The 19,542-nt window shown below is 43.0% G+C and overlaps 1 protein-coding gene across 2 annotated transcripts in view; it reads left to right on the forward strand.

The window, feature by feature from the left end:
* The window catches only part of MCUB (mitochondrial calcium uniporter dominant negative subunit beta), an 85,486-nt gene extending 66,296 nt beyond the window's left edge, over positions 1–19,190 (forward strand). For both annotated transcript variants that reach the window (XM_054029140.1, XM_054029142.1), the window contains exons 2-8: positions 5,752–5,827; positions 6,305–6,475; positions 13,282–13,386; positions 13,868–14,028; positions 15,908–16,111; positions 17,786–17,902; positions 18,933–19,190. In XM_054029140.1, the coding sequence (XP_053885115.1) occupies positions 5,752–5,827; positions 6,305–6,475; positions 13,282–13,386; positions 13,868–14,028; positions 15,908–16,111; positions 17,786–17,902; positions 18,933–19,010 (912 nt within the window). In that variant the 3' untranslated portion in view covers positions 19,011–19,190. The remainder of the gene's footprint in view (positions 1–5,751; positions 5,828–6,304; positions 6,476–13,281; positions 13,387–13,867; positions 14,029–15,907; positions 16,112–17,785; positions 17,903–18,932) is intronic.
* The last annotated feature ends 352 nt before the right edge of the window (positions 19,191–19,542 follow it).

Genomic DNA, 19,542 nt, shown 5'->3' on the forward strand with positions numbered 1-19,542 from the left:
AAATAGAAGAAATCTTACTCGATTAAGCCAAAAGAAGCTTATGATAGAATGTAATGTATTTCACTTTTGTTACTGTCTGGCAATCAAACTTAGGATGCAGTAAATCCCTAACATGCTTAGGGTTACGTCTTCCAAGGAGTTAATCTTTATCACTGAAGCAGAATGTGAAATAAGATTGTAGGGTTTTTGACTCTTACATATTTTGAGTCTTTTCTTGTTTTTACTACAATGTGTGGTGATTTCATGGCGCTTTAAAAACAGTGACAAATGAATTGCAAGTAGTTTGAAAAGATTCTCTTTTGTTGTACCTGTGTGACCTTTCCGAAGTGCAATCACTATAGCCCAGTTCTTTATGCTGGAAGGGATAGGTTAACGGCCAGAGACTCATACTTGAAATCACATCTGAAACCCCAGATTTAAATCCTGAGCAGAGCAAGGATATTAACTCACCCCTTTGTTTTTCCCATGCAGAGAAACTGGGCTTTGCACAGAAACAATCACTTGGCTTGATTTGAATTGTGTTCCTTTGTTGATGTACCTATGTCTTTCTGTACTGCAGCTAGGTACACTGTGCAGATGACTAATGACTAGTCTGCATTTGCAAATAAATCTTTCTTGATCCATCTGCTCCATAACTGTCTTGTTGAGTAACTATCATCCCTGTCTACTGGTTGTTTTCCCTGCCAGGCTTTCTATTATGTTTTTGTACATTAAACTAGGGTTCCCATATTTCAGCAAGCAAAAAAGAAGGATGGGAGGAGCCCCGCCCTAGCACCGCCCCCGTCCTGCCCTAGCCCCGCCCCTGCTCCTTCCACTCCCTCTCACTTCCCGCCCCCCTAAGAACCCCCAACCCTCCCCCTTGTCCCTGTTCCTTGTCCCCTCCTGGGACCCCTGCCCCTAACTGCCCCCCAGGACTCCACCCCCTACCTAAGCCTCCCTGCCTCTTGTCCCCTGACTGCCCCTCCTGAGACCCTCCCCCTATCCTAACTAGCCCCCTAGGATCCTACCTGTACCCTGACTGCCCCAACCCTTATCCACACCCCCACCCCCAGACAGACCCCTGGGACTCCCACGCCCCATCCAACCACTCTCCAGCCCCTGACAGCCCCCCCAGAACTCCCGACCCATCTAAACCCCTCTGCTCCCTGTCCCCTGACTGCTCCGATCCCTCTCCCCACCCCTGCTCCCTGACAGCCTCGCCCCCAGAACTCCCAACCCCCCCTCCCCCCGCTCCTTGTCCCCTGACTGCCCTCTTCTGGGACCACTGCTCCTAACTGCCCTCCAGAACCCCACCCTCTACGTAAGCCTCCCTGTTCCTTGTCCCCTAACTGCCCCCTCCTAAGACCCCCCCACACACACCCTAACTGCCCCCCAGGAGCCTACCCCCTACTTGTACCCTGACTGCCCAAAACCTTATCCGCTCCCCCCAGAAAGCCGCCCCCCCGAACTCCCGACCCCCCCCCTCCGTCTCTTGACTGCCCCCTCCAGAATCTCCCTGCCCCTTCTCCGACCCCTTGGCCCCCTTACCCTGCCACTCATCCCGGCACGCTGGGCAGCAGGGGAGGAGGAGCAGGGGAGAAGCTCCGGACTGCCGGAGGCGATCTGTTAATGCAGGGAGGGAGGGAGGGAGTGATCTCTGCTGCAGGGGAAGTGGAGGAGGGGCTCTCTTTGGCTTTCGGAGCCCCATGTAAGTGGCACCATCCGTCTGGCTGCCCTGTTAACCGCGCGCACTCTGCCTGGGGTGGGGAAGTCCGGACATTTACAAATTCTCCCCGGATGCTATTTTTAGCTCAAAAAGCCGGACATGTCCGGGGGAATCCGGACGAATGGTAACCCTAATTAAACAGCATTATGAATAAACGGAGACAGTTGCTTAACTAATATTCCCACTCCTTCTGAATCTGGTTGCATTGCTACATATTGTTTGTTAGAACGTGGTTTTCAGCCTCAGCAGCAAGCCTTTGTCATATGTTTATATTCTGATCAAACATGACTTATTCACAAGGGTAGTCACAAAACAAACCCTAGGGCAAATCTACTAGTGACCTCTTTCCATTAAGTAGATGCCAGTTATAACCACTCACTGTTTACTCCTTTTCAGCTATTTTCTCATTTAACAAACCATTTTATCACGTAAAGCATGACTTCACTCTTAGTCAATAACCTCTCCTGCTATCTAAAGCTAATAAAGCCACTTGAATTACCTCCATTTATTTTTCTTTCTCTCTGTGTAAATATTATCATGTTTGATTATAAACAGGTTGTTTTTCAGGAGGGAAAGAAAAATATATAATCAAGGGGTTTGTTTCTTTGTTTTGCACTAGGGAGAAGCACAGGAATAAATCTTTGCAGAAAGAGAAACCGTATAAAATATGTATTGTGAGGCTACTCCTTTTGTTTCACTCAAACATTACTTCATTAACAGATCCAAATTATATCCATTTTAGCTGATTGACAGAATTGCATTTAAATCTTTGTAAATACTGTATACAAAGATTTTTTTCCAGTGGATTACAAACAATACACACAATCTTCTAAAGTAGGGATACCATACGTCCGGTTTTTCCTGGACATGTCCGACTTTTCGGTAATCAAACCTCCGTCCGGGGGGAATTGCCAAAAAGCCGAACATGTCTGAAAAAATACCGGCTGGGCACTTCCCCTCTCGGGCTCCAGCTGCTCTGCTCCGGCGGCGCAGGGTCCGGAGGCAAGGGGGCTGCCTGAAGCCGGTAGCACTCGGGCAGCTCGGCTCTTAAACAGAGCCGAAGAGTCAGGGGAAGACCACAGCAGCCGGAGCCTGGGAGGGGAAGTACCCGGCCGGCGGCTCAGTGTCCGGAGGCATGGGGGCTGCCTGAAGCCCGAGCGCTACCGGCTTCACAGTTTGCCGGGCAGCCTCCAGACCCTGCGCCCCCGGCTGGGCGCTTCCCCTCCCGGGCTTCAGCTGCGCTGGGGAAGCGCTGGCCGGGGGCGCAGGGTCTGGAGGCTGCCCGGCAAACTGTGAAGCCGGTAGCGCTCGGGCAGCCCTTTTTGCGTGGCTGGGAGGGAGGAGGGGGAGTTAGGGCGGGGACTTTGGGGAATGGGCGGAGTTGGGGTGGGGAAGGGGGGGAGTTGGGCCGGGGGTGGGAAAGGGGCGGGGCCAGGGCCCATGGAGTGTCCTCTTTTTTTATTTTTTAAATATGGTAACCCTATCTAAAGAGTACACCCATATGTTTTAAAGAACTTATTCCAACTAAGCCATCTATAAAGTGAATTAGTATTTTCCAACTGATTATTATCGAGCAGGTTGTCCACTGTCTAAACAAAGTTGATGCCAAAAATCTGCAACAAAAGAAATAAAGCTGCACTTTCATGCAAACAGTGTGGTACAATGTCCAGGACAGGGTGAGCCACAGGTAATTCATTAATGAGCAGAAGCAGAAGTAATTGCTCATCATATATCAACACAAAGAGGCATGTCTTAAGTAGCTCCCAGGGAGACATGCCTGATACATTGTGATTATTATACACTAAATTACTGAGGAAATATTAGTCTGTTTATTTTGTCTTGCTTTGAAATGCTTTTCTGAAAAACTGGGGTATGAATTGCTTACATTTTTTTTTTCTACTATTATGCCACATGCTGCATGTGTGGTGCATGTCTTCTGCTGAATGGAACCAGAACTGCTTAGCTGTGTCATAGGTCCTAATTTGCTAATAGAGAGTCTCCTTTTGCTCAAATGTGCTTTTGGAGCAGGGAGAGATGATTTCAGTCAATGTTATTGCTATGAAGTTCTGAATTGTTATGCAGCAATCATGGACTACCTAGCAGCCACCAATTTTTTTTTAAACAGTAATTTAAGGTATTTCTGTATTTAATGTATGGTTCCTGCCCACTGTCTAGACTCAGTTGTCACAAGCAACTGAGAATTTTCCAACCTGAAAACCTCTCACTTTTTAAAACCCTGAAAACCCCAGTTTGCAGGAGGGCAGATACAAAAAACAAAACTCATATCTAAACCCCGCAAACCGCCACCCATAAATGAAACACACAACAGATAGTATGGATACACTCTTTATAAACGTATTCTTTTTGCTAACCTAAAAGGTGCTTATTATCCAAAAATTAAAAGCTCACAATTCAGTTAAATACAAGAACATAATAATCAAGTCCCCAGTCTACTACCTGCGGGGTGGGTCCCTCATTCTTTTGTAACTCCCCTTTGATATGTTTCATAAAGGGTTTAGCTTGCAGGTACTGAAAGCAGAAATATATCTGCCTCAGGCAAAGCGTGTTGTAAGCCTTCTGGGGGATACCCTTTTATCTGATAAACTGACTCCAAACTATGCAGTTTCCTCCTTCCCTGTCAAGTCTCAGCCTTTGCTTAGTCCAGATCCACACTGTTTTTTGTAACTTTCAATTAAGGGGGTGAGGATTCCCCCCTCCCCCCCAAACAGCTGCTTGCATTTTCCATTTAGTGATTTACTTATCTAGAATTAGGGTTACCATACTTAACAAATAAAAAAAAGAGGACCCTCCACGGGGTCCTGGCCCCGCCCATTTCCCCCCCCAGCCCTGCCCCAACTCCGCCCCCTCCTCCCTCCCACTCCCAGCCACGCGGAAAGGGCTGCCCGAGCGCTACCGGCTTCACGGACCCTGCGCCCCCAGACGGCGCTTCCCCAGCGCAGCTGGAGCCCGGGAGGGGAAGCGCCCAGCCGGGTGCGCAGGGTCTGGAGGCTGCCCGGCAAACTGTGAAGCCGGTAGCGCTTGGGCTTCAGGCAGCCCCCATGCCTCCGGACCCTGCGCCCCCGGCCGGGCACTTCCCCTCCCGGGCTCCGGCGGCGCAGGGTCCGGAGGCATGGGGGCTGCCCGAAGCCGGTAGCGCTCGAGCAGCCCGGCTCTTAAACAGAGCCGAAGAGTCAGGGGAGGAGCAGAGCCGCCGCAGCCGGAGGCTCTGCTCCTCCCCTGACTCTTCGGTTCTGTTTAAGAGTCGAGCTGCCAGAGAGCTACCGGCTTCAGGCAATCCCCATGCCTCCGGACCCTGCGCCGCCAGAGCCTGGGAGGGGAAGTGCCCGGCCGGCGGCTGGGGTCCGGAGGCAAGGGGGCTGCCTGAAGCCCATAGCGCTCGGGCAGCTCGGCTCTTAAACAGAGTCGAAGAGTCAGGGGAGGAGCAGAGCCGCCGCGGGAGGGGAAGTGCCTGGCCGGCATTTTCCCGGACATGTTCGGCTTTTTGGCAATTCCCCCCGGACGGGGGTTTGAGTGCCGAAAAGCTGGAGATGTCCGGGAAAAACCGGACGTATGGTAACCCTCCTAGAATATAATCTTTTTTTTAAATGTACCCAATAAGTAATTTTTCATTCAACACAGACAAATACTATTATAAAAGATAGGTTGCATGACTTACTCCAAGCAGTTGTGTGCATAGTGAGTGGTGATATTCTCTCCTACAAACCACGACAGTGTAGAAACATTTAGAGTTATTTACAGTGTACTTACTGCCTAATGCAAAAAGAAGTGCTACTCTACTTCTGAGCAGTGCTTTCATCTTAAGATATTAGTAGCATACTGGTTGAAATATTAAGAGTATCTGTAAATTATTGCCTATAGCCTAACAGCACTTTGTTTAGGACAAATAGGAATGGTCCTGCCCAGCAAGCAGATCTCTAATAGGGAGATGATTTTTTCAGGAGATTACCAAATTGGGCTGGAGACTGCCTCTCACCAAGGAAACATTCTGTCCCAACCCTTTCTTAAAGCCAAAATCTCTGTTGCAGATGCTGTGTCTGAAGCAAACTGGAAATCTGAAGCACCATAAAGCAGCATGCTATAGCACACTGGTGCCATCTGATGGTAAGTTTTCTCTTTTCAAATCAACTGAACTTCCTATTCCAGCCTTCTGAAAATGACCTGTTTAGAAACATTGAATGTGCGCGAGTTCAGTTGCATAGCGGCAAGTATCTCTCATTCAGCCACAGTGAGAGGTTACTGCACAGAACTGGGAGTCAGGAGATTGGGTTTCTATTCTGAGTCCTGGCAATGACTTCTTGAGTGACTTTGAGCAATTCACTTACCCTTTTGGTGCTTGTGTTGCCCCAGGATTAAAATGGGAAGGATACTTGCTTCGCACTCATGTGGTGGGTCTTAATTATTGTTGGTAATGAATGGTGTTCCAGAAGTTAAAGTATGAAGCATTATGTTGTAGTTAAAGTACAGTACATTGAACAAATGCAGAAGTACTATGTGTCTTTCTGTATTAAACATCTCTGTTTTTAAAAGCAAGTGTGAATTTAAAACATTACAATATGGCTTTATTTCCTTTTTTTTCAGAAGTAACTGTCAATTACAGATATGGCCTTCCTGTGGTAACCCTTATGTTACCCTCAAGAAAAGAGCGCTGTCAGTTTACCGTCAAGCCAATGTTAACAAGGGTGGGGACCTTCCTGCAGGATATACAGAAAGAAGATAAAGGAATTGAGAGGGCAGAAGTCTTTACAACAGGTATTTACAAACTCTGCTGCCTGTTTAAAATAACCTGAACTTGTCCTTTCTTAAATAAGGTTTAAAGAGTAATTGCCTTGGGCAGTATTCTTTTTCTTGGTCATTGATCAAATTCTATAGAACTAATGAGGGTGGGTGGTTCTTGATTGTTAGTACTCCTTAATAGCATCATAAATTAATGATGTTTCATGGGTTAATTTCAGCATCTCCCTAGAGAAGCCTGATTAAAAATACAGAATTTGGACCTGTCAATTTAACCTTTTTATGATCTGGTACTTTTCTTTGATACAGTCTTCAAAAAGCTCATCTTTTTTACAGTGATTTTTTAATGCTTCTGGCTTTCCCAATATTTCTCCTACCACTAGTCTTAAAGGCCCCTGCATTGGGTTGAGAGAGAATCTCTCTCTATGTGACTAGTTGTGTCTGTCAGTGTTTCTGTGAGTATGATGTAAAGGTTGGGAGACAACTTGAGAATAACAATAGGTGAGGCTTTATTTAGCTGGAGACATAGATTTTCTTTTCATGGTAAGAAATCTGTCTTCTGTTTTTCTGCAACCAAAACCAAGTGAGTTCCATTGTTCTGGCAACAAAATCCACTGTGGAACAAAGATCTCAATTCTTCCAATTCCCTGAATGAAGAAATTCCTAAGGACTTGCTCAAAGATGGGTATGTGGCCCTTAAATAAGCAATTTGAGATTAACCTATAGGCTTGTTGTGAGGGACTTTTTGAGTGGGTTAGTGACTTTGTTTTACAAACTTAAAACCCCTTAATGAAGAAAATATTGCCATTGGCCTGCTGCTTTTATTTCCTTCAACCCCATACATACTTCCCCTTGATGGCCTCTCATGCTTCCATTGTTTGTTACTCCAAAATCTTCCTCTTCACCACAATCTCTTCTATGTATCCTGTCTCCTTCCATCTGTCAGCATCTCTTTCTGGATAGCCCAGCTCACAATGGGGAAAATTGAGGTTCTTGTATTACTTTCTCTGTTAACAATTTCACTACAACCTCTGTTTCCTAGGCTCACAGCCTCAGTGTTGTATTTGACCCTCTTCTCTCCTTCCCCCTATGTCCAGTTTGTTGCAAAATCCTCTTTGTTCTTCCTGTATATTTCTAAGCCTATGTCTATACAACCTGCCAGATCGGCAGGCAGCAATCGATCCAGCGGGGGTCAATTTATCGCGTCTAGTCTAGACGTGATAAATCAACCCCCCGAGTGCTCTCCCGTCGATTCCTGTACTCCATCGGAGCGAGAGGCGCAGGCGGAGTCAACGGGGGAGTGTCAGCAGTTGATTCACTGCAGTGAAGACACCTTGGTAAGTAGATCTAAGTATGTTGACTTCAGCTACATTATTCACATAGCTGAAGTTTCGTAACTTAGATTGATCCCCCCTGCTAGTGTAGACCAGACCTAAAAGATTTCCTCTTTGGTTTCTCCCTCCCCAAGCCCTTGTCCTGTGGCTTAATTATCTTTTGCCCCAGATTAATGCAAACTGGACTGTTGTGACCACCTTGATTCCCGCCTCACACCCCTACAATCAATTCAAAATGTTGCTGCCAAAACTATCTTCCTTACCAGCCATTCTGACCAGGTCGTGTCACTCTTTGAATTCCTTCATTGCCTACTCTTGGCCTTTCCAGCAGGTTGAAACTTCTCATCTTCACCTTTGCCCAACACTGTGCTTTCTCACAACTCTGTTATCACCTCGTCTTGCATATTGCTCTCTTTTTTTCAGCCCAGGCCCTCCTGCCTTAAACCATCCCCTATCTTTGTGCCTTCTTCCATGCTGGCCCTCACACCAGGAAGTTCTACAACTCCCTCTCTTGCTGTGTGCCAAGCTGCTTCTTTCAGATACCTCTGTAAAACACACTTCTTCTATGAAGCCTATCAACTGCAGTTCTCTAGTCTCAGAAATATAAAGGGTGGAGTGACCTCGACTCTCCCTCAATTGTCTCTTACCACCCATGGCAATGAGGCAAAACCTGGCAATTGTTCAACATAATGGTTCTTAGCTTTGACTAAACCTTCCCAAAAATCTTCTACAAACTTTCAGAACTCTTCTGATTCTTCAACATACGACTGCCATGATCTAATTGACCTGTCTGGACTGAGTATTGATGGTTAGACTGTACCCCACCCCACCTCCTTCCTCGTACAGACTCCCCTCTACAGGCTACTTAACATGGTGGACTCACCCTGTGGCTTCAAGCCCTATGTGTCCTGTGATGGTCTCATTCCCCTGAAAGATGGACACAAATGTCTCTTCTGTTTAGGAGAGTCATGTATGCTAAGCGGGTGTTTGGTACAGCTGTCATTCTCTACAAGAATGTGTAAGTCACAGGATACAAGGTTGAAGCTCCATCTTCTGGAGCAACCTATGAAGGTCTCATGAGACCCTGGGGAGACCAGCTCTAGAGTCCTGTTAACAGGCAAGCCAGCCTTATCCAACGACCTGTCTAATAAACAAGCGATTCCAAAGACTGGCGCACAGAAGAAGGTGCTAATAAAGGACTGGGCATGGAAGCAGACCCCAATATCACTGGCACCAAGGCAGCCCTAAAAACTCAGTACTGATCGGGGGCACTCTAAGCAAAATGCATTGTCCTGAAGATGCACTACATAAATCCTTTAGAAACAAAATCACCACGCCCCACAGAACATTGAGCTGCTGATAAAGAGCGACAGATTCTTCCAGGCACCTGACTCTGGTGTCAATGCCTACTCTGGATGACCCACCCCCGGGAGAACCTGAACCATCAGGGAGGGATAGCTCAGTGGTTTGAGCATTGGCCTGCTAAACCCAGGGTTGTGAGTTCAATCCTTGAGGGGGCCACTTAGGGATCTGGGGCAAAATCAGTACTTGGTCCTGCTAGTGAAGGCAGGGGGCTGGACTTGATGACCTTTCAAGGTCCCTTCCAGTTCTAGGAGATAGGATATCTCCATTAATTTATAATTTATCACTTGGGCGCTTTTGAAAATGTTGCTATGTATCTTTATTTCTCTACCAATGTTTTAATTTAACAAAACCTACATCCTGGTAACAAAGACTGCTATTGGCACAACACTCCTTTAACACAAAACCACTTGATAAGTTATTAGAATGTGCATCTTCTGTAGTTTTTGAACTGTGAATGAGACATTTTATTTTTCACATCTGTATAATACAAAACCAGGCAGACTTTCTAATGGAAAGTATACCTTTGGGCTGAAATTTTGTGCTTATGAGCCAGAGGTGATTTTTTTAGCAGGGAACTTTTTTTTTTTTTTTTAATAATCTGCTGAAAATAGAAGTTAATAATGAAGGTGCCTTTTCAACCAGAACTACCTGTCACTATTGTGGTGTGCTCATACTATAAGAACACTGTTATCTCTGAAGCAGTATTTTACCACTTGCAAACTTTTACAGTTATAAGCAGGAACTTAGATTTTCTTCTTTCCAGAGTAAAAGAGCATATCATACTTGAACTACAAAACAGGCTCTCAATATCCTTTTTGTAATTGATTTTCATCTCTTAAAACATTTTTTATCCTCTGAATCCATAAAGCATGTAGATTGATTTAATGAAGGCAATAGTCTGTCTATTTGAGCATGTGGATAAAATACAGGCATTGCAAAAGTTATATTCTGTAACACTTCCTTATATTCTTTGCAAGCAAGAAAACAAATTGCTACCCTCAGAACTGTCTGGACTAGGACATATGTGAGTTTTCACGGTAGATTATGCTATAATGTGGGGCTATCCCCCATCTTTCCACTAACTGACTTAGTTGTTTGCAGTCTACATGGAATATTTACACTTACAGGTGTAACTGTCTGCTGAATCCAATCCCTATGTATTAAGCTGAAGAAGTTTAATGTTAACCAAGCATTCTTAGCTTCAGTTCAAGTTTCACAGTTGTTGTGTTGATATAGTGCACAATGCTATTTCAATAAGAAATTGCAAGGCCACATATTTTGCAGATGTCCCTACTAATTCTAGAGGAAATATGGCTAACTTCACCAAGGATGGAAACATCTCATCTGATAAAGTATCTGGCTTGAATTTATTTAACAGTTGTGACATAGTTAATCTTCTCTACCATAGTTAATCTTCAAATACCAAGTAATTGTAACAATGAAGAATAACTTTTATATTTACTTTATCAGGAAATGAATATTATACTGACAAGTGTTAGCCAAACACTATGGATTATTACATTTTAAAATCTCTCTCTCTCTCTCTCTCTCTCTCTCTCTCTCTCTCTCTCTCTCTCTCTCTCTCTCTCTCTCTCTCTGTTTTTATATATATATATATATAAAACAAGAAATGAATATCCCAGGAGGTTTTGATTTAAATGCAGATATTTTTCCTGTTTTTGCTAGTAGATAAAATGAAAGTAGAAAGATCTAACTTAACACTATATTATTAGAAAAAGATAAGAAAACCTGAACTGGCTTGTTTACTTTACTTATCCACAGAAAAAGTTATCATTCTAGCACTGTATAAATTTAGACAAAGAAAAGCTTTTTGTTGACATCTCTGCACCTGCAGTATGATAAATGGGAAGGAAAATTGCCTTGTACAGAAAATTGTTATGTTTTTCAGGCTTCCAATGCTCTTCTGTTTCTTCTCCAGTTAGCAAAGCATTAGACAGGTTAATAAAGCTCAATATTGCATGAAATATGAAAAAGAAATCCTGTCTGGCGCTTTCAAACAAGTGCTCCTTTTTGAAGTATTGTCTTAAATGTCATTTTAATGAGACTGCTGAAGCTCATTTACATGTAAATTATTAAGATGACATTTGTAAAATGTTGAAAAACTGAGTGGATGTGCACAATTTAAATTTTTTGGATGGAAGTGATAGTGCTCCAAGTTTGTCACCCTTCCCACACAGAGTGGGTAGGGAGAGCCAGCTGGTGTGTTAGCTTCTTGAGCTCATTAATAGAAATCTCAGCAGATACTGCCAAATGGGTCCAGACAGCAGCATGCCAACGAGAAAGTGAAGGTGTGGAGTTATCTACAGTGTGCTTCTATAGCAGACACATGGAGACAGATGGAAAGTCTGGGATTGTAGCATGGCAGGATAAAACCTCCAATATGCTCAGTCAGGAATCATACTTATATCTTCCCACTCGTATAGCACCTCTCAGCCAAGAGTCTCAAAATTATTAATAGGAAATTGGAGGTAAGATCAAACAGCTAGTCATTGGCAGAGACAGAACCAGAGCCCAGATTTCCTGTTTCTTGGAACTCTTCTACATCTCCTGGGCAGTCTGTCTATTTCAGGTGCTTAGGCCCAGGTTCAGCAAAGTACTTAAACGTGTCCTTAAAACCATTAGGAGTGGACTTAAGCTTGTGATGACATATTTTCCTAAATTTGGGGTCATCAGTACAACAAGCAAACTGAAGTCAATAGTTTGCACCATAGATGTATGGAAGCAAATGGGATTGAGGTGGAGGGGAACAACAAAACAGTCCTACACTCCAGTGATTATTATATATGCCATTCATGTTTCAATATTTTCACTGCTTCACTGTTTTAGAGAAGTCCTCTGTCTGCACCTGTCTTTCAGCCCTTCCCATGCTGTATCTGTTTTGTTCCCTTGTCTGCAATCTTAAATAGTTGTTCATATTCATGTGAACTGTTAATGTTTTTGTTTTTTACCCTTATTTTTCATTGTTGATAGGCCAATAAGTACTTCCAAAAGTCTATGGACAAAAGGATGAGAATGAGTTTGAACTCTCTTCTACAGAGGCCAGTCTCCTTTTTGCCCCCTTACCTCCCTTAATAAGACTATTCAGTATACACACTCCTTGCTCCCAATCAAAGCTAAAGCCTGCTTTAAAAATGTATTGAAAGTATAAGCACTAAATTTTCCCATCTATACTGACTGATTAGGAAAATCTGGACAACAAGAATGCCAAAATTCTCTATACCCAGCTAGAAGAACTCATCCAGGGAAAGAAAATCTGTAACTGAGTGAGGTGTGTTTAGTTTACAACAAATCTTATTCAGGATTCAACCAAAATTGTGTGTGTGAATGAGGACTGAAAATATAAGACTTCTATATCCATGCTGAAGAGGCTGTCAACTTAATAGTAAAACGTTGGCATGGAAAGGAGCTACATCTTCATCTTTCTTCCTCCAGTGATTGATACTCTGGTTTCAAACAATAAATCCCAACTAAAGTGAAATGGATCCACAGTAGTGATACTACAATTAAGGTTGTAAATAACTTGGCATCATAATCCTTGAGTTCTTGTATGGAATTTCTAAGGTCTTACAGTCTTATGTTGTAGTATCCTCCATCCAAAACATTGCAAACATTAATGTTAACCTCTCAATGCTTCTGAGAGCTTAACAGAATCATCTTCAACTAAGAGAAAATGGAGAGAGACAGACAGAGAAACTTTGACTTAGCTGGGTCCCTCATTACGTTTGGTGGAGCTAGATCTCCTGAGGCAGAGCCCTGTGTTGTAACCACAAGACCATTCTTTGTCTAGAAAGTGAATCTGATCTAACTAGTTTAATTTTCCAGACTAAGCAAAATGCAAAAAGAAATGGTTAAAAGTAAACAAGACTTGGTGCTAGGTAAAATGGAGAATTTTAAGGTCTTGACACAGGTAAAGAGTCTTTAAATATAGCTTTATTTTTACAGTATCTGTCCTTGAAACTGAAATAAAAGGGAGGCTGCTGGCAATAGTGGGTTATGCCAAAGAGGTCAAATGAAATGCGGGCACATGCAAATGCGGGGTTTTCTTTTTTTTTAATAAAGTAAATGTTGTGTTAAGGATTTAAGCCTTCCTGTTTTCTGCTGCAGATGGTAGCAAGATCCCTGCTACAGCATTGATGGAAGTTTTGTTGATGAATGACTTCAAACTTGTAATCAACAACACAACTTATAGTGTACAAGTCCCTGTAAAAGGTAAGAACCACAGCTGTGTTAAAGTCTTAATAAATCTGATTATCCAGTTACATCTGTTCCAAGGCATATTTTTGTCTATTTTTTTTTTTTAAAAAGATCATGGCAGTCCCCACAAAAAATAAGTCTGGCTTCATCTCCCCTTTGAGCCTCAGTTTATGGCTTCATATAAACACTCTTAAAACAGTGACTGTTTTTTCTTAAGAGCATTGCTCGATACATCTTACCAGTCATGACAACCATGTTTGCAATCTTGTAACCATGTTGGTCCCAGGATATTAGAGAGACAAGATGGGAGAGCTAATATCTTTTATTGGACCAACTTCTGTTGGTGAAAGACAAGCTTTCGAGGATACACAGAGGTCGTCTTGAGGTCATTGTGTAAGCTCTAACACTTGTCTCTTTTACCAACAGAAGTTGGTCCAATAAAAGATATTACCTCACCCACGTTGTCTCTCTTATGACAACCGTGGTCTTTTTTCAGAGAAGTGGAGTAGAGAGCATGCTGCTGAAGCAGAAGATATCAAATCCTTGGTTCATAGACTGTTCATCGCCCTTCATTTAGAAGACCACCAGTTAAGGAGAGAGAGAGAACTGCTTCAGAAACTGGACCACCTAAGGGAACAGCTGGTACCCCTTGAGCAGGTTGGGAAGGATTTTTTTTTTAAATATAAAAACAAATTTCTCTTAACTAATTTCCATGATGTGACAGCTCCAGCATGAATGAATGGGCCACGCCCTCCTCATTTTTCAGACAGGTAGGTGATGGCCAGTCGCTATGCAGGATTATTTCCAACCCAGTTCCTCCTTCTCCTGTTTCGTGGCGTATCTAGAAATTCATTGAGAATTTCTAGAACTGGAGAAAAACTATGGTGAGCTGGTACTACCCTGGACTGCCTGGTTACTTTGTCTGAACCTGATTGGGTGTCTGGAGTGATGTTGGCATATCACAGAAAAATAATTAGTGAGTTAAAAAAGTGTTGTTTTTCTGTGATGATGCTATCACCAGGTCAGCCAGTAGGATCTGACTAATGATGACCATAACTTAGGAAAGGGGCAAACATGGCGAATCTAAGACAGGCCAAGCTAAAGTGACATGAAGTGATGAATAAGGAGGAGGAGGAGACCAGTAAGAGTCTGATGGGGTGCGAACAGACCTCACGTTGAAGGCAGCAATCTCAGAGCTGTTGTGAAAGTGCCTCTCTGAAAAATCAGGCAGCGTCAGCTGATGCATGCAAATCCAATTGGTAGAGTCCCGAAGGTGTGGATGGAGGGCCAGATGGAGGCCTAGCAGAGCTCATCCCCTCTGTACTCCATGCAGGGAGTGAACTCAAAGCCTTCAAAGCAGGGAAGGCCTGAAGTGATACTCCTGGGGGAATTTTGCACATGCACAGAATACATGTATCCCACAGAATTTTATTTTGTTCTGCCTCAGAAATGCTGCAGTTCCGTCTTTCGCCCACAAGAGGCCACTGTGGTGCCAGAAAAACCAACAGCATGAATGCAGTGGGCTGTTCTGGTGCCACAGCAGCCTCTGGTGGGCAAAAGATGGAACTGCAGCACTTCTGGGCAGAATGTATTTTCTGTGGGGAAAAAAATTGTGTGCGCGCGCAGTGGCACAGAATTCCCCCAGGAGTAGAAGTTCATCATAGCACCTGGCCCGTGGAGCTAGGTTAGGCTGGCGGGGTCACAGACTGGGGAGACAGACTGGGTCGTGGGCTCAGGAGCTAGCGGGATGACAGCATTGAGCCAGGGGTTGAATGGGAGTGGGGTGCATGGCCACATGGGAACAAGGGAGGGAGGCTGCAGGGACCCATTGGGATGGGAGGGTGCGGGGACAGGGGCAGATGTGCCTGACTGAATGGGAGAGGCTTGGGATCAGCCAGGGTCTGCATGGGGGAGGCTCCCCAACTCCCTAAGAATCCTGCCCCTCTTCCCTCCTCCCTCCCCCCCAAAAAACCCCTGTTCCATACTACTACTACCCACACCCAACAACCCTCCAGGTTCACTCCAGGCTCTTTCCCTCTCCCTCAGCTCCTCTGTTACTCCTGACACTCACAAGCCTTTGCACTGCTTCTGATGGGTGCAGGAAATACAGTTCTGTATTGCAATTTAAATGAATTACTCAAAATTCTGTATTAATATGCTCCGTAAGAAATCTATTAGTCAAAAAAAAAATTATTAGAATCTTTTTTTTTTGTCTGCACTGTTATAGACATACTTGCTGACAGATATTTTGAAATAAATTACCAAAATAATTTAAACTGGCATGATTATATTGTGTTGTTTTGACAGATAAAAATATGCAGAATTTTAAAATATTGTGTGCAGAATTTTTATTTTTTTGACATGGAATTTTTAATTTTTTGGTGCAGAATTCCCCCAGGAGTAAAGTGAGTAGGAGTCTTGAATGCAGGCTCTGATCCAGGCGGAAAGTACATACTGGGATATGTTCTCTCCCTTGTGTCAGAGGAATGTATGAAATTAATATCCGCATGTTGAATGAATAATGTTTTTGTCCTAGATGAAAGCCAAAATTGCAACAAGTGCAGATGCAAAGACCAATAGGCTCCTATGGACTGGCTTAGCACTACTGTCCACTCAAGGTGGAGCCCTGGCCTGGCTCACGTGGTGGGTCTATTCATGGGATATAATGGAGCCAGTGACATATTTTATCACGTACGGGAGTGCCCTGGCATTCTATGCTTACTTTGTACTTACTAAACAGGTAAGTCCCATTATATAAAACATGTCTGAAGTCATCTTACACTGATTTTCATAATAAATTCCCCTATGTATTTAAACATCAAAGCTTGTGTGTGCGTTATGTAGAACTGCACTCAGGCTGGAACTTTGTTTTGCTCAGGGACAAACTGCTCATCTGAGCTGCACTTAAAAATCCTGATTGCAATTAGTGACCAAGGGGATGCCATCTGATGCTGAAAATGAAAACTATCCTCTTTCATTCAATTCTTTGTATGTGGCCTGGATGGTAACTGTATCTCCTACGTCTCTACATAGAAAGTGCAAGTACTAAAGCAGGGCTGGTCAAGGAATGCAACCTAGTAGTGGGCCAGGAAGGCAAACCCATCAGTTGCTTTTTCTGTTTGATGGAGTTCATGTCACTTGATGCAGGATCCAGGCTGTTGGGAAGTTTTTCAGCTCTTTTCCCTGGAATAGCTTTACTTTATTTCCTTGAGCAAGATGCAGATTTTTCTCAAGTGGCCTATCTTCCTTTCTTGCTCTTGGATGTGCAAAGGAGAAGTCACGAGTTGGAGGGAGGCATGTTTAGAGGAGGGGGAAGGGTTCCTGAACAGCAAAACCCCAGAACTTGGACGAAGTGCAGAATGTGGAAATGGCCATCAATTCCTGTACAATATGAAGGAACTTACATTTTTGCCCATTAAATATTTGGGATCCTACAACGTACTATAAAGCACATAGTTGGATAGGTTTCAGAGTAGCAGCCATGTTACTCTGTATCCGCAAAAAGAACAGGAGTACTTGTGGCACCTTAGAGACTAACAAATTTATTAGAGCATAAGCTTTCGTGGGCTACAGCCCACTTCTTCGGATGCATATAGAATGGAACATATATTGAGGAGATATATACACACACATACAGAGAGCATGAACAGGTCGGAGTTGCCTTACCAACTCTGAGAGGCCAATTAAATAAGTGGAAAAAAAATTTTTTGCAGTGATAATCAAGATAGCCCAGTACAGACAGTTTGATAAGAAGTGTGAGAATACTTACAAGGGGAGATAGATTCAATGTTTGTAATGGCTCAGCCATTCCCAGTCCTTATTCAATCCTAAGTTGATTGTATCTAGTTTGCATATCTTCCTTTTCATGCTGCATATTCAATAATGCACTCCTCCATTTTTATTTTGTTTGGTATGGACATAGTTAGTGAAAATCCAATACTTGCACATATGGAACCTATAGTACATATGAAACATCAGGTGGGGAAGGATGCTGGGTTTTGGAGCTCAGCTAGTTTGTTGAGAGCTGGGTTTGTGAGTTAGTTCTGCTCCTCTTGCTTTCTGCTGACTTTCAGGAAGGTTGAGGTCTGGGATAAATTGATAAATACTAATGGCCTGATTTTCAGATGCTGCCATTGTCTGGGATTTTCAAAGGACCCTTAGGGAATCAAGAACCCAACTTCCTTAGTCTCCTCTGACAATCTCACCTATTGACTCCAATGGGAGCTGTAAGTGCTCAGCCATTCTGAAAATAAGGTCATTTATTTGTCGTGGTTTAGATTTCCTCTAATTACTATAGGGTTGTTTTTTATGTAGGTTAGTTTGATTTAACTCCATCTGTACAAATGTCTTTGCACTCCTAACCCTCTGCCTGCCCAAAAAACCCAAACATTTGTGTCCTTTTTCTATCTGTCAGGATTATGTTTACCCAGATATTAAAGACAGGCAATTCCTCCACTACTTCTACCGGAAATCCAGAAGCCAACATTTTGATGTGGAACAGTATAACAAGCTAAAAGAGGCACTGGCAGAGGTATTTTAATAAGTCTCTTGGTGTAAGTGAATGATTCTGTGGTCTCACCATTTAAGACTTTTCAGTAAATCACGAGCTAATTGGAAAGTGGCTTTTAGATTTATTTATTTATGCATTTTCATTTTGTGTGCTAAAAATGTGCATATGTAACAGATTACCTGGAGTTTCTTTAAAAACTGGAAGGAAGGAATTAAGAATGGAAATTTGCAGCACTGCTCAGGCAGCCTGTGGAGGCTGTGGGGGGAGGGTGAAAACAAGTCACTCAATTGTGTTGCTCAACAGTGATAAGCTGGTTTCTCTCCAGTTTCCATCTTCCATATTAACAGTGATATGGAACTGGGAAAAATCTTCACTGCTCCATGAGAAATAGAGAGAGTCCTCCAGTCCACAATAAATAAAAAGGACCCTGATTTATAATCTATTTAAAATAAATGGAAATTCTCCCTTGGTTTTTTGATCAAGAACCCTTAGTGAATGGATGGAGTTAAGTTTTTTAAAAAAATAATTGTGTAGGATTCAAACTAGTTCCTTTTATCAAGGCTGGGGCTTTAAAATATTTGCACTATCTGACATTAGTCTGGAGTGTGAATTTTGCAATTTATGCTAGAGCATGTAAAATAATTCAGTCCTGCTGTTGTAGGAAATGGGCCTTCTAAATTTTCCTAGGCTTTGGACTGAAGGTGACAGTGCACTATGCATGAGGTCTTACATTCAGTTGCCTGGAAGGAGGATGTTTGTGCATCTGTATGTCTGCAGTTCCCATTGGTCAGTCTGTTGACTGACAGATTAACTCACCGATGGCAGGAATTGTTTTTGGATGGTAATCCCTAGAGTGATATGACCAGGAGGCTGCACTTGTGATTATTGTGGGAAATCTGCGTCATAAGGTTAGTGTCTTCTCAGAAGCGAAAAACCTGGCTACAGGGAAAGAATATTGAGAGTATGAAAGGAAGGTACAAATTAGGGGTGACTGAAAGGGATAAATATGGACACAGAACATCTTCCATTTAATTCTCTCTTGTGTTTACAGGTTGAAGAGTCCCTGAGACGCCTGCATCAGCCCCTACATCTGCAACTTCCAATACAAGAAATTAATGACAAAGACTAATTTTTTTTCATAACTGAATTGTTGTTTCCAACACCGATTCCAATATTTAGTTTCTATGTTGCAAACTGAATATTTTTGACCACTATAGTTCTGAACATTACTAGAAATGTTGATTAAAACTATTATATCATTAGATTTTTAAAAAATAATTCCTGAAATAAAGAAATCTTTCAAAATATGCATTCAGATCTTGTAATAAAATTGTCTCTCCGTTTTAGTAAATTGATGTGGGCATAAGAGTCAGTGTGGTGGTCTAGTGTACTGAAGCATTTTACTATTTTTGATGGGACTATTACCAACAGCAGAGGAATAGCTCAAAAATTTGATATGTCATGGAAAGATTTCTGGTATTTATGGTCAAATGTATTTTTATACTTGAACAAGTCTCCTGTCTAAAGTTCCAATTCAGGAAAGTCCATGTTTAAAAAGGGAGAGGGATAGCTCAGTGGTTTGAGCATTGGCCTGCTAAATCCAGGGTTGTGAGTTCAATCCTTGAGGGGGCCATTTAGGGATCTGGGGCAAAAATCTGTCC

The sequence above is a fragment of the Malaclemys terrapin genome, chromosome 5 (assembly GCF_027887155.1).
Source record: "Malaclemys terrapin pileata isolate rMalTer1 chromosome 5, rMalTer1.hap1, whole genome shotgun sequence".
NCBI classification, from domain to species: Eukaryota; Metazoa; Chordata; order Testudines; family Emydidae; genus Malaclemys; species Malaclemys terrapin.